Source organism: Paramacrobiotus metropolitanus, unplaced genomic scaffold (assembly GCF_019649055.1).
Source record: "Paramacrobiotus metropolitanus isolate TYO unplaced genomic scaffold, Prichtersi_v1.0 Parri_scaffold0000002, whole genome shotgun sequence".
Taxonomy (NCBI): domain Eukaryota; kingdom Metazoa; phylum Tardigrada; class Eutardigrada; order Parachela; family Macrobiotidae; genus Paramacrobiotus; species Paramacrobiotus metropolitanus.
Window position 1 is genome coordinate 74637 of NW_026570222.1, and position 16216 is coordinate 90852.

At 39.7% G+C, this 16216-nt stretch overlaps 3 protein-coding genes across 5 annotated transcripts; all 3 read left to right on the forward strand.

Moving 5' to 3' along the window:
- The first annotated feature begins 949 nt into the window (after positions 1 to 949).
- LOC129587637 (proteasome assembly chaperone 3-like) lies at positions 950 to 3119 on the forward strand. The gene is made up of 5 exons (XM_055481469.1): positions 950 to 1338; positions 1466 to 1573; positions 2164 to 2244; positions 2546 to 2770; positions 2873 to 3119. The coding sequence occupies exons 1-5, from the start codon at positions 1282 to 1284 to the stop codon at positions 2879 to 2881; spliced, it is 480 nt and encodes a 159-aa protein (XP_055337444.1). The 5' UTR covers positions 950 to 1281; the 3' UTR covers positions 2882 to 3119.
- A 2165-nt stretch (positions 3120 to 5284) lies between these two features.
- Positions 5285 to 10415, forward strand: LOC129586632 (uncharacterized). The gene is made up of 13 exons (XM_055479962.1): positions 5285 to 6416; positions 6797 to 6914; positions 7678 to 7765; positions 7926 to 8056; positions 8246 to 8290; positions 8374 to 8419; positions 8882 to 8927; positions 9034 to 9070; positions 9232 to 9266; positions 9364 to 9484; positions 9650 to 9687; positions 9891 to 9932; positions 10007 to 10415. Exons 1-13 carry the CDS (start codon positions 6333 to 6335, stop codon positions 10115 to 10117), a joined length of 942 nt encoding a protein of 313 aa, XP_055335937.1. The 5' UTR covers positions 5285 to 6332; the 3' UTR covers positions 10118 to 10415.
- Positions 10416 to 11173: 758 nt separating this feature from the next.
- LOC129585638 (nonsense-mediated mRNA decay factor SMG8-like) lies at positions 11174 to 15935 on the forward strand. Of its 3 annotated transcripts, none has more exons than XM_055478411.1 (20): positions 11174 to 11188; positions 11502 to 11596; positions 11670 to 11808; positions 11941 to 11988; positions 12202 to 12327; positions 12426 to 12509; positions 12583 to 12650; positions 12741 to 12894; positions 12960 to 13045; positions 13103 to 13230; positions 13310 to 13515; positions 13576 to 13770; positions 14000 to 14152; positions 14256 to 14408; positions 14516 to 14774; positions 14855 to 14968; positions 15103 to 15237; positions 15317 to 15450; positions 15600 to 15658; positions 15747 to 15935. In XM_055478411.1, the coding sequence occupies exons 2-20, from the start codon at positions 11532 to 11534 to the stop codon at positions 15913 to 15915; spliced, it is 2475 nt and encodes an 824-aa protein (XP_055334386.1). In that variant the 5' UTR covers positions 11174 to 11188; positions 11502 to 11531; the 3' UTR covers positions 15916 to 15935. The 3 variants fall into 3 exon arrangements, with proteins under 3 accessions (XP_055334386.1, XP_055334368.1, XP_055334378.1); XM_055478393.1 differs by lacking the exon at positions 11174 to 11188 and adding an exon at positions 11195 to 11390; XM_055478403.1 differs by lacking the exon at positions 11174 to 11188 and adding an exon at positions 11195 to 11390 and having other exon boundaries at positions 11506 to 11596.
- The last annotated feature ends 281 nt before the right edge of the window (positions 15936 to 16216 follow it).

A 16216-nucleotide genomic window follows, 5' to 3' on the forward strand; every position in this document is an offset into this window, starting at 1 on the left:
ACACGCTTTAAGTGCAAAAAGTATCGCCAGAACAAATTTTCTGTTCAGTCGGATGACACAGAAATTACAACAAGCTATTTAAATACCCAACCTAATCCTTACCCCAAAAAAACTTGTGGGCGTCACCATCCAGAATTAGTGATGAGCGTAAGGATTTTGAATGGGGTCTTTATCAGGGAAAAAATTGTTTAAAGATGGGATGACTGCAAAAACGACCCTTTAGTGGGGTTATTTATTGCGGGGTGGGTTTTGAAAGTTTCCTAATTGACAAAATACCGTAACTGCTTGTTTTTTGTTAAAGTTTTTAAGTCGAACAAAAGTGCACGTATTAATTTTCGTTCACTGATCGTTGAATTCTATATAAAGCCGTAAATGTTCGGTACAGTATAATTATATGGTATACAATATTACTGTATCTATATATTGTACAAAGTACTGTATGCAATCATGACATCTGTCGTACTAAACAGAGTACGGTGGTGGCCGGTTCGTTCGAGTAGCCGCAACACTTCCCATTGACGAAGAGCGTTGCCAATAACGTTAACAAAGAAAGTTTTTTCAAGCAGTGCTCTATGTTTCTTGGTTACGAATCAATTAACAAATACTTATACTGCGAGGGGGAAAAGTCAAATTGATATGATAATTATGATCACCATTAACGTTTATGATTTAAGGTCAGTATTGCCGACTGTTGTCGGTTGGCGTTCGTTGGCGAGAATATGCAACACTTTCTGTTTTCTTAATATTGTTCCCTCCTTTTGCATGCATACTTCGAAATGTAAAATGATATTGCTCCCATTACGAGCTAAAAATCGTTTTGTTTTATGTGGACCAAAAACGGTATACAACTTTTTCCTTAAAAAATGGCTTGCACTCACTTAAGTTCCCGCCACCCGGGTGGCAGTACATCAGTTTCCTTGATATTTGTTACTGCGAAATTTTTTGAAGAACACTTCCCTGCAGTCCTACTGTCCTAGACGCTGAACTCTGAAGATTTGAGTTGTTTTGAACTGTGGAGCACTGGAGCTGATTTCGGGATTTTGACACTTCTTTTTGGTTTCGTTTGTGCATTCGTTTTACAAGTCCGTGCTCTGCATTGTTAGTGTTCCTTGTTCAATATCATTGTCCACTATTAGCTGGCGTGAGAATATTTTGTGCACATTTGTGCATTCTTGAAACTTGAAAGGGACCTGTCGAAGTTCGAGGCTGCGAATTTTCGCAAGCACCCATTTAGGGGACCTTTCTCATTTAGGGGAACGGGAAACTGTTTAACGTCTCGACATGAGTGCAAACGCCAGCACAGAAGGAGCTCACCCTAAGGGGTTTCGGGTCGTGCAGGTAAAAAAATAAACGATAGCTCATGATTTTTGCATTACTTATCACTTATGCAGTTCATCAATTGCCGTTGCTGCGTCTGATAATTGCTATGGTTCGAATTGCTAATAATTTTTTCCCTCTTTTGCAGACTCTTTCAAGTGCAGACAGCGACAATGGAGCGTTTGATGTGGTCTGTTTGGAGTTTGCGAACTATTTCATGGTCTTCGCCACTTCGGAGCCAAAAATAGGGACGCTGGTTCGTATGTTTATGTTTGTATAGTGCTTCGTAGTATGATTATTGTCGGTTTTGGTATTGGAGCTACTTTATGTTGAAACAATCGTTAAAAGGTAGTATCCGTAAACGAAAAATATTTCAGATTCTTAAATTTCAAAAAAGGTTATATTATTAAACCTGTATGGAGTTTACAAAAGTGGACATAAGTTTACATTTAGCATTCTGGCTGGCTCTGCAAAGTCGAATTATGTTACCTGGGTGTAAAATGGCCTCGCCATAAATTCGCGAATCTCGGATTGTTTTTATTTCAGTTTTCAACTTGTTCTATAGAAATTCGGATGTTGCAAGGTCTTCAGTATTTCCCCATAAATCGTAACAGCACTGTGACCGTGTATTCACAAATATATAGAATTTTTCCACACTGCAGCCGTGTTTTCTTTGAATAGATTAATCACAGTCTCATCATCTCATGCACAAGTCAGCGTTTCGTCACACCGCTACGGGATTGAAGTGCGCTTGCTTGCGTAGCGCTTCCTTGCTTCCTAAGATTAAAACGCGCTTCCTTGCTTAGATTAAAATGCTGTTTTATTTCCATTCTTTTTAATTTTTAGATAGAAGCCGCGCCTGATGATATTGTCGATTTGGGAAACCCGACTACGTATTCCACCACAGTAGTTTTTGGACGCGATGAGGTAAGTAAGAAATCTGTGACTGTAGCCTTGAACCGCTTAATCGATGCCTCTGGAAATTTCATACGTGCAGACTGTGCAGTAAGATAGTGGTGAATATGATTTTTATGTTCGGTGATAGAAATCGTAAACGTTTTTCGAAGGATTTGTGTTCGTAAATTTATGCCCTCTTACTCAGGCTTTACCTCTTATACTCGTACAAAGCTAATATCTCGAAAAACATGCTACAATAATGTTCGTGTGACACTGACTTGCCTAATTTCGGCATCGTGATGACATTGTTTACTGTTGCGAATTTTTGCAGCTTAGTCTCCATTTATTAGCTCGCCGATTGGTAGAAGTCGTACAGCGGAGAATTTTGTTAGCGGTTTCCGGTGGCAGTCTCACACTGGAAGCGATACGGACTGTTGAAGCCGAGGTGCGCAAGGGGAATCTGGCAGCAAACAGGCAGATTGCAGTGGGAACAGATATGGGATCTCTTTGCACGCAGATGGTACCGTTGTCTTTAAATGATATTTCAGCAGATAAGGCAAGTGAACTGAATCAGTGCTTTCCGTTATTCTACGTTTCTACCGAGCAAAAGCATTTTCTCTTGCAGCGTGGATCAGATACCCTTGCTTTGTTGTTGTAGGTGCTGTGAAATTGCTCCGGCCTGTTGCGGTTTCTGCTCTAGTTTCCAAGACATTTTTGCACTTGATGATACGTTCTTCACTCCCAGATTATTTTTGTATTTTCATGCTGCGTGCGACAAGCTCTCGCCAGTTTGTATAATACTTTTCGATGGAACGGAGTAATTTTATAGGTGTAACGATGAGAGTTGCGCACCTGTTTTGCTGTTCGCTGTTGCACCCAGAAACGTATATAAAAGCGATATTTTGTACCGGTTCTGTCAAAATTTTATCACCTGATGCAGAATAGAAGTATTTAGACCGTAGTCCAAAATAGGAATTAATCAAGTTTTTCGAATTGTTTCCGACGCAGTAAAACGAATACATGATGATGCTGAGTTCAGTACTGGCAGGCTTACAGGTAACGGTACAAAGCTCAACATTTGCCGTCAGAAAGAATTAAGCTACTGTTATAATAAAAGGTTGACACTAAAACCTTTAATGCTGAGTTGGGGATAACCTTCTCCACCCGTAGTACGCTGATCATTAGAGTGACCTTCTTTAGCTTTTATTTGTTCTTACAGGTACTACAGTCTGTACTGATGATATCTTACCTACTGACCATGAGTAAAATCAGCAGAATCCACTGATCATGATGAATTTAGAGTTTTGCAACTTTCGAAAGGCTTTCAAAAGATACCAAACACGTTTGTCAGATATTAGTTATCCGACGATCCGAGAATTTCGTTATTTGACCAACCGAAGAGATCCATTATTGTTGGCTGGAAAGCTTAAGAAATAAGTAATTTTGAACTGCATAAGCAATGATTTTTAGCATACAAAAATGATTTCGTGTTTATACTGTACAATCGGCAAATGTAAAATCAAATGGGTGTCAAAAAAATCCATATACGCATAACCGGGTGTTTCCATTTAATTAACAGTAAAGGATGACCATCAAATACACGGAGCGAACTGACGTATAAAAAGCGAGGGTGAAAAGGGTGGCTATAGTGTTTTCCCTAATAATTATAACTACTATAATAAGTAGTATTATCATAATAAGTAGTATTATCCCATTTTTTGGTGCAGTTATTTACCCAAAAGGGTATGTACGACATGGTACCGGTGCAGTATGTGCTGTAGTACTGTCTGAATATATACTTACTTGTAAAGGTCATGAGGCACGGTAATAATACATTGTGCGTAATGTTATCGGGCGGGTAATTGGCAACATGGTTAAGCTACTTTTAAATTACCGTCGTACAAAACAACGTGCGTAATTTGACAATTGTATTGTTTGAGTGTTGGTTTTACTATCATTAATCCTGGTGGTGTCACAATTTTGTTTTAATAAATTTTTCTTCGTTAAAAGCTGACCATTATTGCAATAATTGTTATAATTACCATACGCAGTTGTAATATTGTAGTGTAATCAAGTGAATATACTCGTATTTAATCCAGCTCTACATACGTATAAAATGATATGACCATCTGACGCAGTAAACTCGCGGATACAGAAAGCTCGTCCAGTTGCTGAGAAAGCTAGTGTATTCGCATGAAAGAACGAATTACCCTGCTGAATTTCGGATTGTTACTGTGAAAGTACACCTTGGTGGAAGACAGTATCGAACGCATCGGATATCGATTATGCAATTGCTACAGTCTGTGCGGAAAGAAGCCGCCGCGGGAAGAGGCGACTGCTTTTGGTATCGGACTGTGCGGGGTGTGTGTGTATTGAAGTACGAGGACACACTAAGTATACGTGATAGACAAAAAATTAAGCGAGAATAAGTGATAACCATGCCCGGCTCATGCAACGCGGGCAACCACCCAGGTTTGCAGTTGCTTGTAAGCACATAAAAAATGACTGACTGAAAATTATGCAAACTTTCAACGCTGATTTCTCGTGCACTCTGGAACGTGACTATTCAACCAATATAACAGAAGACGCAGAAAAAAATAACACGATTTTTTGATACCAAAGAGGTGAGAAGATACGCTGATTCAAACAGATTACAGCTATTTTCATTTTCTCGTAGACTGAGCATAGAATCCACGGTCAAGGGTTCCCCACACAGAATCCTATGCTATGTCTACGAGAAACTCAAAACGCTATCTCTTGTCTTAATCGCTATAAACTGCAACTTGTTGGGTATCAAAAATCTTGTAGTTTTTTTCTGCATCTTTTGCTACATTGGTCAAATTGCTTCGTTCCATAGCACACAAGGAATGAGAGCTGGAAGTCAGCATACGCGTCTATGAAGACGAGCTGTTTACTACGCAGTACTTGGACCGCCAACCCTTGGTGGCTGGGTGTGCTGCACAACACGTGATTGGTTATCATTTATTCTCGCTGGTTTTTTGGTCTATCACGTATACTTAGTGTGTCCTCGTAGTCATCTGATTGTTGTGTGGGGAATAGGAAATAAGCCGGTATGATCTTGTAAAGGGCGTCAGGTTAGCAGGCTTTATGGTGAGAAGTTGCTTCAATGCCGTGCTCAACGTAAGAACGCACACATCGCACTGGTGGCACAGCGCTGCACTACGTTGGCCAAGCGGCATGTACAATTGGTATCGATTATGATTAGGAGGGAAATACGTACGAAACCGGGAGGAAAATTGATCCAGAGAACACAACACGGCCTGCGAGAACCCAGCCGTAATCAGCTAGTCAAGCATGATGATGCATGCTGGACGTCGGTAGCAGCGTTGCATTGCAGCCGTGGCATTCAGCATATAACACGAGGCAGTGTAATTACAGCTTATGATCAAACCTATTGTGGCACCAGCGGCTTAGCGTGGAAAACCGTTACCGGCTGATGCTGTCTAGCTGTGGACTTATTTAATTACAAGTGTACCGATGCTGTTTATTCAAAACGTTAATAACTATACGTGCATCTAATATTATATTGATTTTTAACGAATTGGTCGTTGTTGCATTTGATGTTTATGTAATATAAGCAGGGAGTGATTTCTCGGTTTTCGTCGATGCCTGCTTCAGCTGCTCTGGAACTGGAAAAATGTATCTATTAAGAGGTTGCGCATTGCATTTGCGACTAACAGGATTTTTCCATATTCCGAAAACTGCGACTTTGGTTTGTAATGTCAGTGTTTCGTATTAATAAAGAAAGTTCGAAGAACAGGAACCACAGACAAGTGAAGATTTTGTCTGCCTCCTGATACTTCCTTTTTGCTTGAAATTCGCATGCTGTGATGGGCACTTTATTCAACGATTGTCTGGCTGGGTAATCATATATCGATGCGCTATTAAAGGCGTAATAGCATGGCTATTATAATATTTTGACGGAAGTCATTAATGGGTTTGTGTTCTGATGATCCTGCCGTTTCTTAAATGGTTTAGTGCAGAAAATCTGGTTTTCGCAATAGCACAGCTTAATATACGTGTTTCACGCCCTTTTGATCTCCTACTATTTCACTTTTGTGGAGCGTTGAGTGCGGTGAAAAAATACTGCCGGGAATATGACAGGAACGTACGAAAGGGAACTTAACATTGATTCTGTAATCGAACAGTTGGTGTCAGTCCGTGATAGTCCGGGAAAACAGGTTGGTAAAATTTGATCGTGTTCAAACCGATCACTATACTTTAGTTTACAACGAAATTCAAGCATTTAACAGGTGATAATAAAAACGTCGGAGAGTTACAATATTTGTTATTGTGAGCTTAATTAATTTCTATTTCTTTCTATTAATTTTTAAATTTTATGAAATTTTAAACTGCTGATACTTTTGCCGGCTGTTTTTGCTTATATATCAGTTTTGATTGGATAACGGTCAGAAGTTCTTTCGAATTCTTTTATAAAAAAAGTAGTTTTATTTCAAATGAATGTAACAACTTATGTCATGAATGAATTTATTTTCATTTGGATTGTAATACCAACATTTCGCTTTTTACCGATAACATGCACTCGTACAAAATTTGACAGGTTCAACTCCCGGAAAACACCATTCGTGTTCTCTGCCAACTTTCCCGTACAATCTTCCTGGAGCAGCCGATGCTAGTAGAATTAGCGTCACCCGTTGTTATTGCTGGCGATATTCACGGTAAGGGTAAACATCAGCAGTAATTTTCTTTAAAAAGTTGTAATTTTTCATTCCTGCAGTTTTGTCCTTGTGGTTGAAACTTTGCTCCCTGAATAACAAAACCATAAAAATAACACCGATTTTTTAAATAAAATTATCAAAAAGCAAACAAACGGATATATTTAATTAATTAACAAAATAATATATGCAAAAATATCGAGTCAGACATTGTGATTACTACTATGATGTTGACTAAAAAGTTTTTCGACATTTGAACCTGATAATAGCCCAAATTATGTTCTTGTTTTTTGCTTTCGGAATGTCGGCAAAGGTTTATCAATCGGTGGTTGTAGAGTCTGAGAGTTTTTTTGCCTTTTTTAATGGTTTCTCCATTCTGCATTCTTGTTGTCAGAGCTGCCGCTTAGCATTAGAAAGTGTTATTAAAGCACTGTGCCGGATTACCAATCTTATACGTAAACGAAATAATTTCTTTCCTTTTAATATAATATGCGTGGGCAATAAATCTATTGTAGTTAAATAAGTAGCAGTTTCACACGGTGCCAGCAGCGACTGACAGAATGATTTATGGTCATATAAATAATCACGGAGATCACGCAAATTATACATGCTATTGTTGTTCCTGCTGAGATCTCCCTGAGACTGAAACTTCCGACAGTATTTGCTTTTTCTGCATCATTTGAGCTTTCTTTTCACAACACATTTATAAATAAAATTTTCAGCGTGTCAGTTCGCGTTGCAACAATGCTTTCTCGTTCTGCTATAGGTCAGTTCGAAGACCTCCTGCGGCATTTTGATCGAGTGGGCTATCCTGGACAACGAAATTACCTTTTCATGGGAGACTATGTTGATCGGTATTTATTCTTAAAAATACTTAACGCTGTAACAAGTAGTTGCCGTTATTACCGGCGGGCATCATTAGTAATGCCAAGCCTAGCTGCTTAACGTTTTTTGCGTCATGGCCCTGTCTCGCTTTCTCAGCGGCGCGGTACTCTTTTGCATCTGTTACTCTAGGGGAAAAAGATCTCTGGAGACGATTTGTCTCGTTCTGGCATATAAAATCAAATATCCTGAGAATTTCTTCTTGCTGCGAGGAAATCATGAGTGTGCCAGCATCAATAGGATTTATGGATTCTATGATGAATGTGCGTATATACACAGAATACAACTAATAATCCACACTGAAAATTGAGTTTTTTATAAGAGGTCATAATAATTATCGATCACATGCGGACTGTGTAATTTTAGGTGTGTGCTTGTACAGTATTTTATCTCCAATTTAGCTTTATGCATCAGATTAAGTGCATCGTTAACAATACATCGTCATGTTTTAGGCAAAAGACGTTACAATATAAAATTATGGAAAACATTTACAGACTGTAAGTGCTAGTTCAATTGACCACGTCAATTTTTAATAAGCTGTGATATGACGTGTATGTGACAGCGCATTCTGATTGTATAGGTTTTAACTGCTTGCCAATTGCGGCATTAGTGGAAGGAAGCATCCTGTGAGTAACGGAAACTGTCAAGGGTATAATACCAATTTAATTATTGTAAAAACACTTTTTGAAAAGTACGGTCAAAGTTTTTGATTCGGCGCTCTGTGTAGTGTGTATATGGCGCATCTTCTACGTATCTGTGAATTCCATCTACACGCAAAACTATTGACTGAAATGGCTCATATGATTTATTTGTGTGAGAATTTTTTTGCGGTCATTCTGAAATGAGACATTTTAATGATTGCAAGAGTATTTATACATGTATTTATGTATTTATATCGTTTCTTTCGCAAAAACACTCACCGGCAATTCTAACTGTTATCTGGATACATTTATAAAGCAAGTTCAAAATCTTTCGCTGATTAAGTCTTAGAAGATTCAAACTAAAAACTGTTGCGCAATCATAAAAATTATTGCGTTCAGAGGTTATTCTGCTCTAACTAAAATCTAAGTAATATTTTTATTAACTAGATGCATGCATGGCGGCCTAAGTCCTGACCTTGAAGATTTGGATCAGGTACCGTGCACATTCTGTATTGCAGTTGTGAAATAGTAGCTGAAAAGCCTAGTTTAAATCTCTGTCCACAAATGCGATCATATTATAAAAATTACAAATATTGTAGATAAGGAAAATTGCCCGGCCGTTGGACGTTCCTGATAGTGAGTATTTATTGCATTGTTATTTACCTTTTTTTCGTTCCATAAAAATGGCTATAATACGTAGGAATAGATTAACTGCTAGAGTCGCTAAAAGCGGATGACTAAATCCAGACAGAACTATCTGGCTAAATACCAGATCGAACTGAGAATGTAATTTTTAGGTGGATTGGTTTGTGATCTATTATGGAGTGACCCGGTAAGTAGGCTCGATCAAATGGTTCTTCGCAGTATGACACTGCAAGTAATTCCCATCAATGGCGGATGTGCCTGACTGTCTGTGGTTGCTCCGACAGGACGAAGACATAACCGGATGGGGTGAAAACGACAGAGGCGTATCATACACATTTGGAGGCGATATAGTCCGTCAATATTTGAAAAAGCTTGATTGTAGCTGCATAGTTCGGGCTCATCAAGGTACGGATCAATTGGGCAGCGATAGAAGGGAAAAAAACTCTAATGGGTCTGCGTATGCACGTCTACATTTGATCCAGTATTATGCGCATACGTGGTGGTCTTTAATACAATACAGTTCCCATTAATGCTTATGCATGTGTCAACAGTCATCCTATTGATTTTCAGTTGTTGAGGACGGCTACCAGTTTTTCCAGAAACGGAAGGTAAGCAGTACGTTCTTCGGAAGAGTTTTGCAGTAAGGAATCACTAAACATATATAAACTTGACCGCATGCAGTCGGTGGACTGAATAATTAAGATCGCTTATTAGGATTTGCTTGAAAGTCATTAACTACAGTGTTTGTGTACAATACATCGCCATGTTATGAAAATCTGTACATAACAGCGTTAACCGCATCATATTGTAGTTGGTTACACTCTTCTCCGCGCCAAATTATTGTGGGGAATTCGTAAGTCGCAACGGCAAAGAAATGTATTTGTGAATTGTGACCTTGAGAAATTCGGCTAATTCATGCTTTTTTAGGATAATGCCGGTGCTGTGATGATAGTGGATGAAAGCTTAACTTGTTCGTTTTCCATTCTACCGCCTGATAAAACCAAGGTTTTGGGCGATAGCAAAGATAAAAAGGGTTGAGGATAGCGCTGTTATAATATCCGCATTATTTTACTTTTTGGTTTCCTTACGGTATTATCCTGGTTTGTTTGCGTTTTGCTTGGTAAAGCGTTTGCTCCAATATAATCCGATACATATCGGTCACGGAGTGGACATTGAAAAGGTCCGGCATAACTGCCCCGTCCCGCACACATTTCGGCAGTATGAATGTGCTGTGCTAATGTCTGCTGCTAGCTAAACTTAATTTTCTGATCATTATATGCGAAGAGCAACCCCCAACAGCTCGAGCAGTGTCAGTGAAGTGTCAATAAAAGCATAAAATCTGAAAGCTAACACAAAAAACTATCCTAAGGAAACTAATTTCGGAAGGTTAAATTAAATTACTCGCAACCTTTGAATTAATTTTTTGTTGTGTTAAAAAAACGACGTAGTTGTCATTAGCTGTAGAGGACAAACCTATGATAAAAAAAAACTTGCTCGAGGTAGCCTGAGGTAGCAAAAACTTACTCGATGCTACGGTAGGTCAGTATGCATATAGTTATACGTATAGGCTATAGCTAAATATAAATACCATAATAGATAAGTACTCGTATCAAATATTATGTCCATTTATGGCAGTATTGGACTATTACAGTACATATTAGCTGAAGAAACATAGTGCCGTCATTGTAGCCTGTAGGTACAGATACAGCACACTACGGTATCTATACTAAAATTTAAATTAAAAAATATACGGTATTTATGCTGAAAGTTAAGTTTTGATAGATTGGCACATAACATCCATGAATTCTTTGTTTTTTTAAGAGCGAAGTTTTTGCCACAATAAACTTTTAAGTGCGGTGCCGGCTCCGATTCTAGCCTGTTGTTCTAGGCTTCCAGCCGAATGTTTATCGGTTCCATTCGTCCAGTGTTTCCTGCGCTTATTAGCTATCGGAACGGGTAAGGCGTCTACAAAGTTTATCTCAGCCCCCGCCAAACGGGAGCTCGTTCCGCTGCTGCTTAAGTTCGGCTCGCCGGTTCTGGCAGAACGTATGTCAAAGCAGTCAAACCGTAGCAAACGTCAACAAAATTTCTAACAAAATATTAACTAATGTTAGTAAAAAGCTTCTACTGTTAGTTTACACTTTGCATTTTTACCAATTCGTTTTATTCAAACTTGAAAGACTACGTCACTACCAATTTATTTCAAATACGGTAGCAAGCTGCAAGCACCTCATATCTTGGCAGCATTTTTTATCGTGTTCGCCGTTGCTTTCGTATTTCGTGTGAACTGTGTTGGAGCTCTTTTAGTTCGGTACTTTATTGGAGCTTGTAAATTTTAAAAGTGCTGTTTACTTTGCCTTCGGAAGATATTACTTTACGTAGAATTGTGGACTGTATGGTTTTTGAAATGTTAACACTATAGGTAGCAAAATCTTTTGGAGTGGAATAAAAAATGGACGCGTCGGATTCCTCTTTGGAATGGATAAGGATAGATATTGGCAATCAGGATGTTGATAGGTGATTTTTTATCTTGGATGCTGTAGCTGACACGAATTTCTCCGAAGCACTGCTGCATCGTTTCTTATTATAGTTTGGATTTGTTGATGAAGTTTGTTGCAAAGTATTCGTCGGTCCGTCCTGCTTTTATTGCTCTTATCGGTTCTCTGAGTGACAGTGTTACTCTGGAGGAGCGACCTGATATCGAAGCCATTCTGAACAACACTCTTCCGGTGAGCAAATCAAATGTTAAACACAGTCTAATAAATTATTAAGTTCAACCGGTAACACTTTCGGGATATTTTTTATTTTCATTTGATTTAGTTATAACGTGTAAATCATTTGCGCCGAATCTTGTTTTCCAGTGTTATGTGCTGAACCGACGGTCCGCGGACATCGATTACATACCGTCAGTACGTGGCTAAGAGCACTAATGACAACATTTTCAACGTACATTTTGTCTTCATTTTGTGGAATGCATAGTCGCATTTTGTTTTATATCTCCCAAAGCCATTTCGAGGGTTCGCGGTTGTTTTTGTATTTGTTTCTTGTTAAATGTGGTGTTCTTAATATTTTTCTAGTTGTTTCCGCAGTTTACCCTTGTAGCCCTTCGTGCCGTTTTGCAGTGCGTTGCTTCGGTTTACAACCGGTTGGGAACGGATGTTTTTTATGTTCGCATAAGTGGTCGCAATGTGAATGTACTGCAAAATCCCGAGCGGCGTGATTTTTCCACTGACGAGGATCCACCTGATGTAAGCGCCGGCGAGCCTTTTTGGTTATAAATACGCTTGTTTCTAGAGGAATATTGATAACAACATAATAATGTATGTAACTGGTGTTGTTGTTTCAGGAGATTGAGCTGGATTTGGCCGAATCGGATTCTGAATATTCGCGCCTCTTATTGCTAATATTTACGATGTCGCACATTGTTCTTGTAAGCCTCCGTACTTACCTTGTTAATTTTATTTCTCGTGTGACACTTTTCTGACTCATTACTTATATTTTAGTGGTTCCATAGTGATATTGTGTTCTCAAATTATGACCTGCGGCTTCTGAAAATTGTCGATCTCGCAAGGTGTGTCCATGCTGCATAATTTTGCTTCATTGCATGTACAAAATGTTAACGGCAGCTGTTGGAAGTATTCAGTTTTTTTTTCTTTTTTAGGCTTAAAGGGTTGCCACTGGTCAGCAAGATGCTGGCACAGATTACTGAAAATAAAGACTGGGTGCGGGAGGGCTGCCTTTGCTGTCCGCGATTGATATTTATTTTCAGCGGATCACCTTCTTTCTTAGACCCAAACAGCTTGCCACACGAGAAGGTACTGTACTCATTTCGTTTTATTTGTTGATTGCGCATACCCACCACTTTTCTATGTTGTTACAGAACTATCTGGAGCTTAAAGCGGAGCAAGACGCGTCGGTACGGCTGTATACGGTCCTGAAAAAATGCCGACTGATTTCAATTCCACGGTAGTCGTCGTGATTGTTTTTATAGCTTTTTTGTGCACTTGTTAAAAACTTTTCCAGGTCATCAGGCCTATGTTTTCTTTCCGCGAAAAAAGAAACAGTCGTTTTCGTCCGGGAACGCGCTACTCCATCTCAGTTCTTGAATGTTCTTCCGAATGTCAAAGATTTTGGGTCTAAAAATTCAGAAGGTTTATATTATTTTTTTCATTAGTGTTCATCGCATTTGTACATTGCAGTGGACTTTAGCGTGTGCATTATAATTTGCAGCGGACGATTCAACAGAGTTTTTTATTCCTCCGGTAAACAACGTTAAGGACAAAGACCAGCCTAACGTTCCACTGCGGTTGGGCACACAATCCTTTGCCAGCTCATTTGACGGCATGTTACAAACATGCATTTCCGACATTACGCAAGCATCTGTTGTTTCTGCTACATCGCGCCCGTCTGGATTTGCTTGGCCTTCCCATTTTTATGTGCGTTGCATGAACCTTCTGCTCGGTAGCACTGATAATCAATATGCAGTTCTGTTGTAGAAGCCGTCATTGTCAGAATGGTTCGCTGCTGCCCTTCAATTCCACAGTCTGCTGTTTCACAGCGAAGAATTTCGTACTTTGCTGGACAGCCGACTAGGCTGCACAATGTCCATCAGCCGCAAATACTCGAAATCTGTTGCTGTCTTTTCGGTTAACAGTTTCTCCTTACGCTTGATGGATTCCAGCATTCGCCAGGTATATAATCCCTTTATGTGCTTTCATCCGTAATTTCGTTTGATTTTTCTGCCTAACTATAGTTGCATAATGCTTTGGTACAGTCTGGAGTGCATCGATTGGTAACTGACCCTGCAAAGTTATAATTTATCTGCCGCATTTTCATTTTACCATAAACGGCCACCGCCTATGATCTGTGTATTTCGATATCGGTTTATTTTCTTCACCCTCGTATTCACTATGTTTTCAGATTCGAAATTGCTTGCACTCATACATGCAGTTTGCAAGAGGTCCGGCTGCCAAAGGATTCGGTGGAGCATTGACTTCCTACCTTACCGCCGGCTCACGGAACCGCCGACAATGCCCCGTGCGAAGTTTATTTGGCTCTCGTTGCAGTTTGACGGTGGGTTGTCTGCTGCATCATTTTCTGTTGAAATGAAGATAACTCGAAGAGGAATGCTTTAGAAAAAACATTAAATTTTAACTGAACATTTCAATCTTCTCAGGTTCACTTGACTCCCCAACAGTCTGCACGCCTCGGAAAAGATCCTCGGAAGCAAAGATTGCCCGTTGTGTATCATCAGTCACGCGTATCCTTAATGAGTTTCTGTAGCTGCGGTCGGACAGCCCAGCAGCGTCCAGAACCATTCAATGTTCGGGTAATTGTCTTTGGCCGTGTTTTACTTTCATTAAAGCTGATGTAAGGTTGGATCTTTATGTTGGGAAATTAGCAGAATGGACGCAACAATGGTGCAGTGTTTTGTAGGAAGCCAATGAGTTGTTTTACGAAACGATGGCCTATAAGTGCTGCTCGTTGCTGGATAGGCGTATTGATTTTCCATCTTCCTCATTAAACCGGAAAGACCGAAAGGCTAAAGAAGATAAAAAACCGGAAGTCATGACAATTAAACGCTTCGATTCCTTTCCGGATCTCTCGACCGCGGCTCAGTTTAATGAAAAGGAAATCAGCCAGCCCTTTGTCAGTGTCGTGGTGCCGGCTGAACCTGAATCGACTACCAACAGAGGTAAGACGTGTGACCTCTTGGTAACCTTCCATTCCCTTGCGTATTCTGACGTAAACGAAACTCCTTCATTTTTTTTCCAGCAACCATCCGCCCATACATGTTCCAGCTGGGCATGAGCTATGATTTAACACCACGAATATCGTCATGGGTGCTATATGGCTTGGGCAGTGCTAGTCGCTACCGGCATGCACATGGTAAGTAAAACGTTTTCGTTCGGTTGAAGTTGAAAATTGATTTACTTGAATTGAAACATCGGAAATGTATGTTGAACTGATCCAGGGATTGCCAACCTTAAAATTGTTACCATAAGACTGTTTTTGTTTATAAGGTTTGGAACATCATTTACAAGCGGATTTTCTCAATCTTCATCATCATTTAATTGCCGTTGACACAGAGATCCTTCTTGACCATCGTCACAAATTTATAAGACATTTACCAAACCGTCCAACACATACTCAGATTGGTATGATTTTGTTGAGCATTGTAGTAAATAAACGCATTTTTATTTTCTACGAAAAAGTTTATTTTGCGATTATTTTTAGTGGAGCCGGCGACCACCTGGCATTCAAAAATTTATTTTGGCCTGGATTTTGAGTGCCCAAAAGGACATCGCTTTATGTACAAAAGCAGAGAAATTTTCGACCTTTATGCCGAAGGCAAAACGGATGTTGCACAGGTCTTCAACTAATATACCTTTGGAATTGCAGTTCAGATGTAGTGATAGTTTCGTACCTCTGGTTTATGTAGCATCGCTAGGGTAGAGTTTAGGTGTCATCGTCGAGTTACTTGAGACTTACCATTGCAATCTGTTTGCATATTTTCTAGAATTTGGCGGAGAACATTCTTCGAAATGGAGCTCCGCTTTTTATGCGTTGCCATTGCAAGTTAGTAGCCGTCTATTGTTAATCAATCGGTATTTTTCAGAAACTGCATTGTCTTGGCACCAGAAAAGTGATGATCACAAATTTACAGAGATGCTAAGGAAAATCGGCAGTTTATTGCTCAGCTTATGCGAATCCACGTGATCACGCCTCGTGATGTCCTGCAAATTGGATTTCTACCGAAAGTGAAAATCAGTCGTGGTATACCAGCCTTTCACCCTGGCATCGAACATCCCCTCATTCTGGATGCGAATATGTAATTTCCGCGACGTTTTCTAACGCGACAAGTTAACAAGCTGACTCAGTTTTTGGCGTTTTTTAGGTGTGGGTTTTATTGATTTAAGTTAATCACAACAGCAACGAGATGATGAAATTTTTAAAAGCCGAATTGCGCTTTGAGATTACCCGGACTGGACGCAACCCACATGAAAAGAGTGGTGGGCTGAAGATTCAGCAGGAAACCGGCGAAAAACGGGCGGCAGAACATCTGCGCAGCCGATCGACATCGAAATTCAACGAATCTGTCCTGATAACAACACCGATAGGGGCAAATTTAGTTCA

Bases quoted from the DNA above. Each gene is read 5' to 3' on its own strand.
- LOC129587637 (XM_055481469.1), top strand. From the start codon at position 1,282: ATGAGTGCAAACGCCAGCACAGAAGGAGCTCACCCTAAGGGGTTTCGG. The intron at 1,574-2,163 runs GTTCGTATGTTT...TTTAATTTTTAG, and splicing joins AGCCAAAAATAGGGACGCTG to ATAGAAGCCGCGCCTGATGA. The intron at 2,245-2,545 runs GTAAGTAAGAAA...GAATTTTTGCAG, and splicing joins TAGTTTTTGGACGCGATGAG to CTTAGTCTCCATTTATTAGC.
- LOC129586632 (XM_055479962.1), top strand. From the start codon at position 6,333: ATGACAGGAACGTACGAAAGGGAACTTAACATTGATTCTGTAATCGAA. The intron at 6,915-7,677 runs GTAAGGGTAAAC...GTTCTGCTATAG, and splicing joins TATTGCTGGCGATATTCACG to GTCAGTTCGAAGACCTCCTG. The intron at 8,928-9,033 runs GTACCGTGCACA...CAAATATTGTAG, and splicing joins ACCTTGAAGATTTGGATCAG to ATAAGGAAAATTGCCCGGCC.
- LOC129585638 (XM_055478411.1), top strand. From the start codon at position 11,532: ATGGACGCGTCGGATTCCTCTTTGGAATGGATAAGGATAGATATTGGC. The intron at 11,809-11,940 runs GTGAGCAAATCA...CTTGTTTTCCAG, and splicing joins TTCTGAACAACACTCTTCCG to TGTTATGTGCTGAACCGACG. The intron at 13,231-13,309 runs GTTTATATTATT...TATAATTTGCAG, and splicing joins TGGGTCTAAAAATTCAGAAG to CGGACGATTCAACAGAGTTT.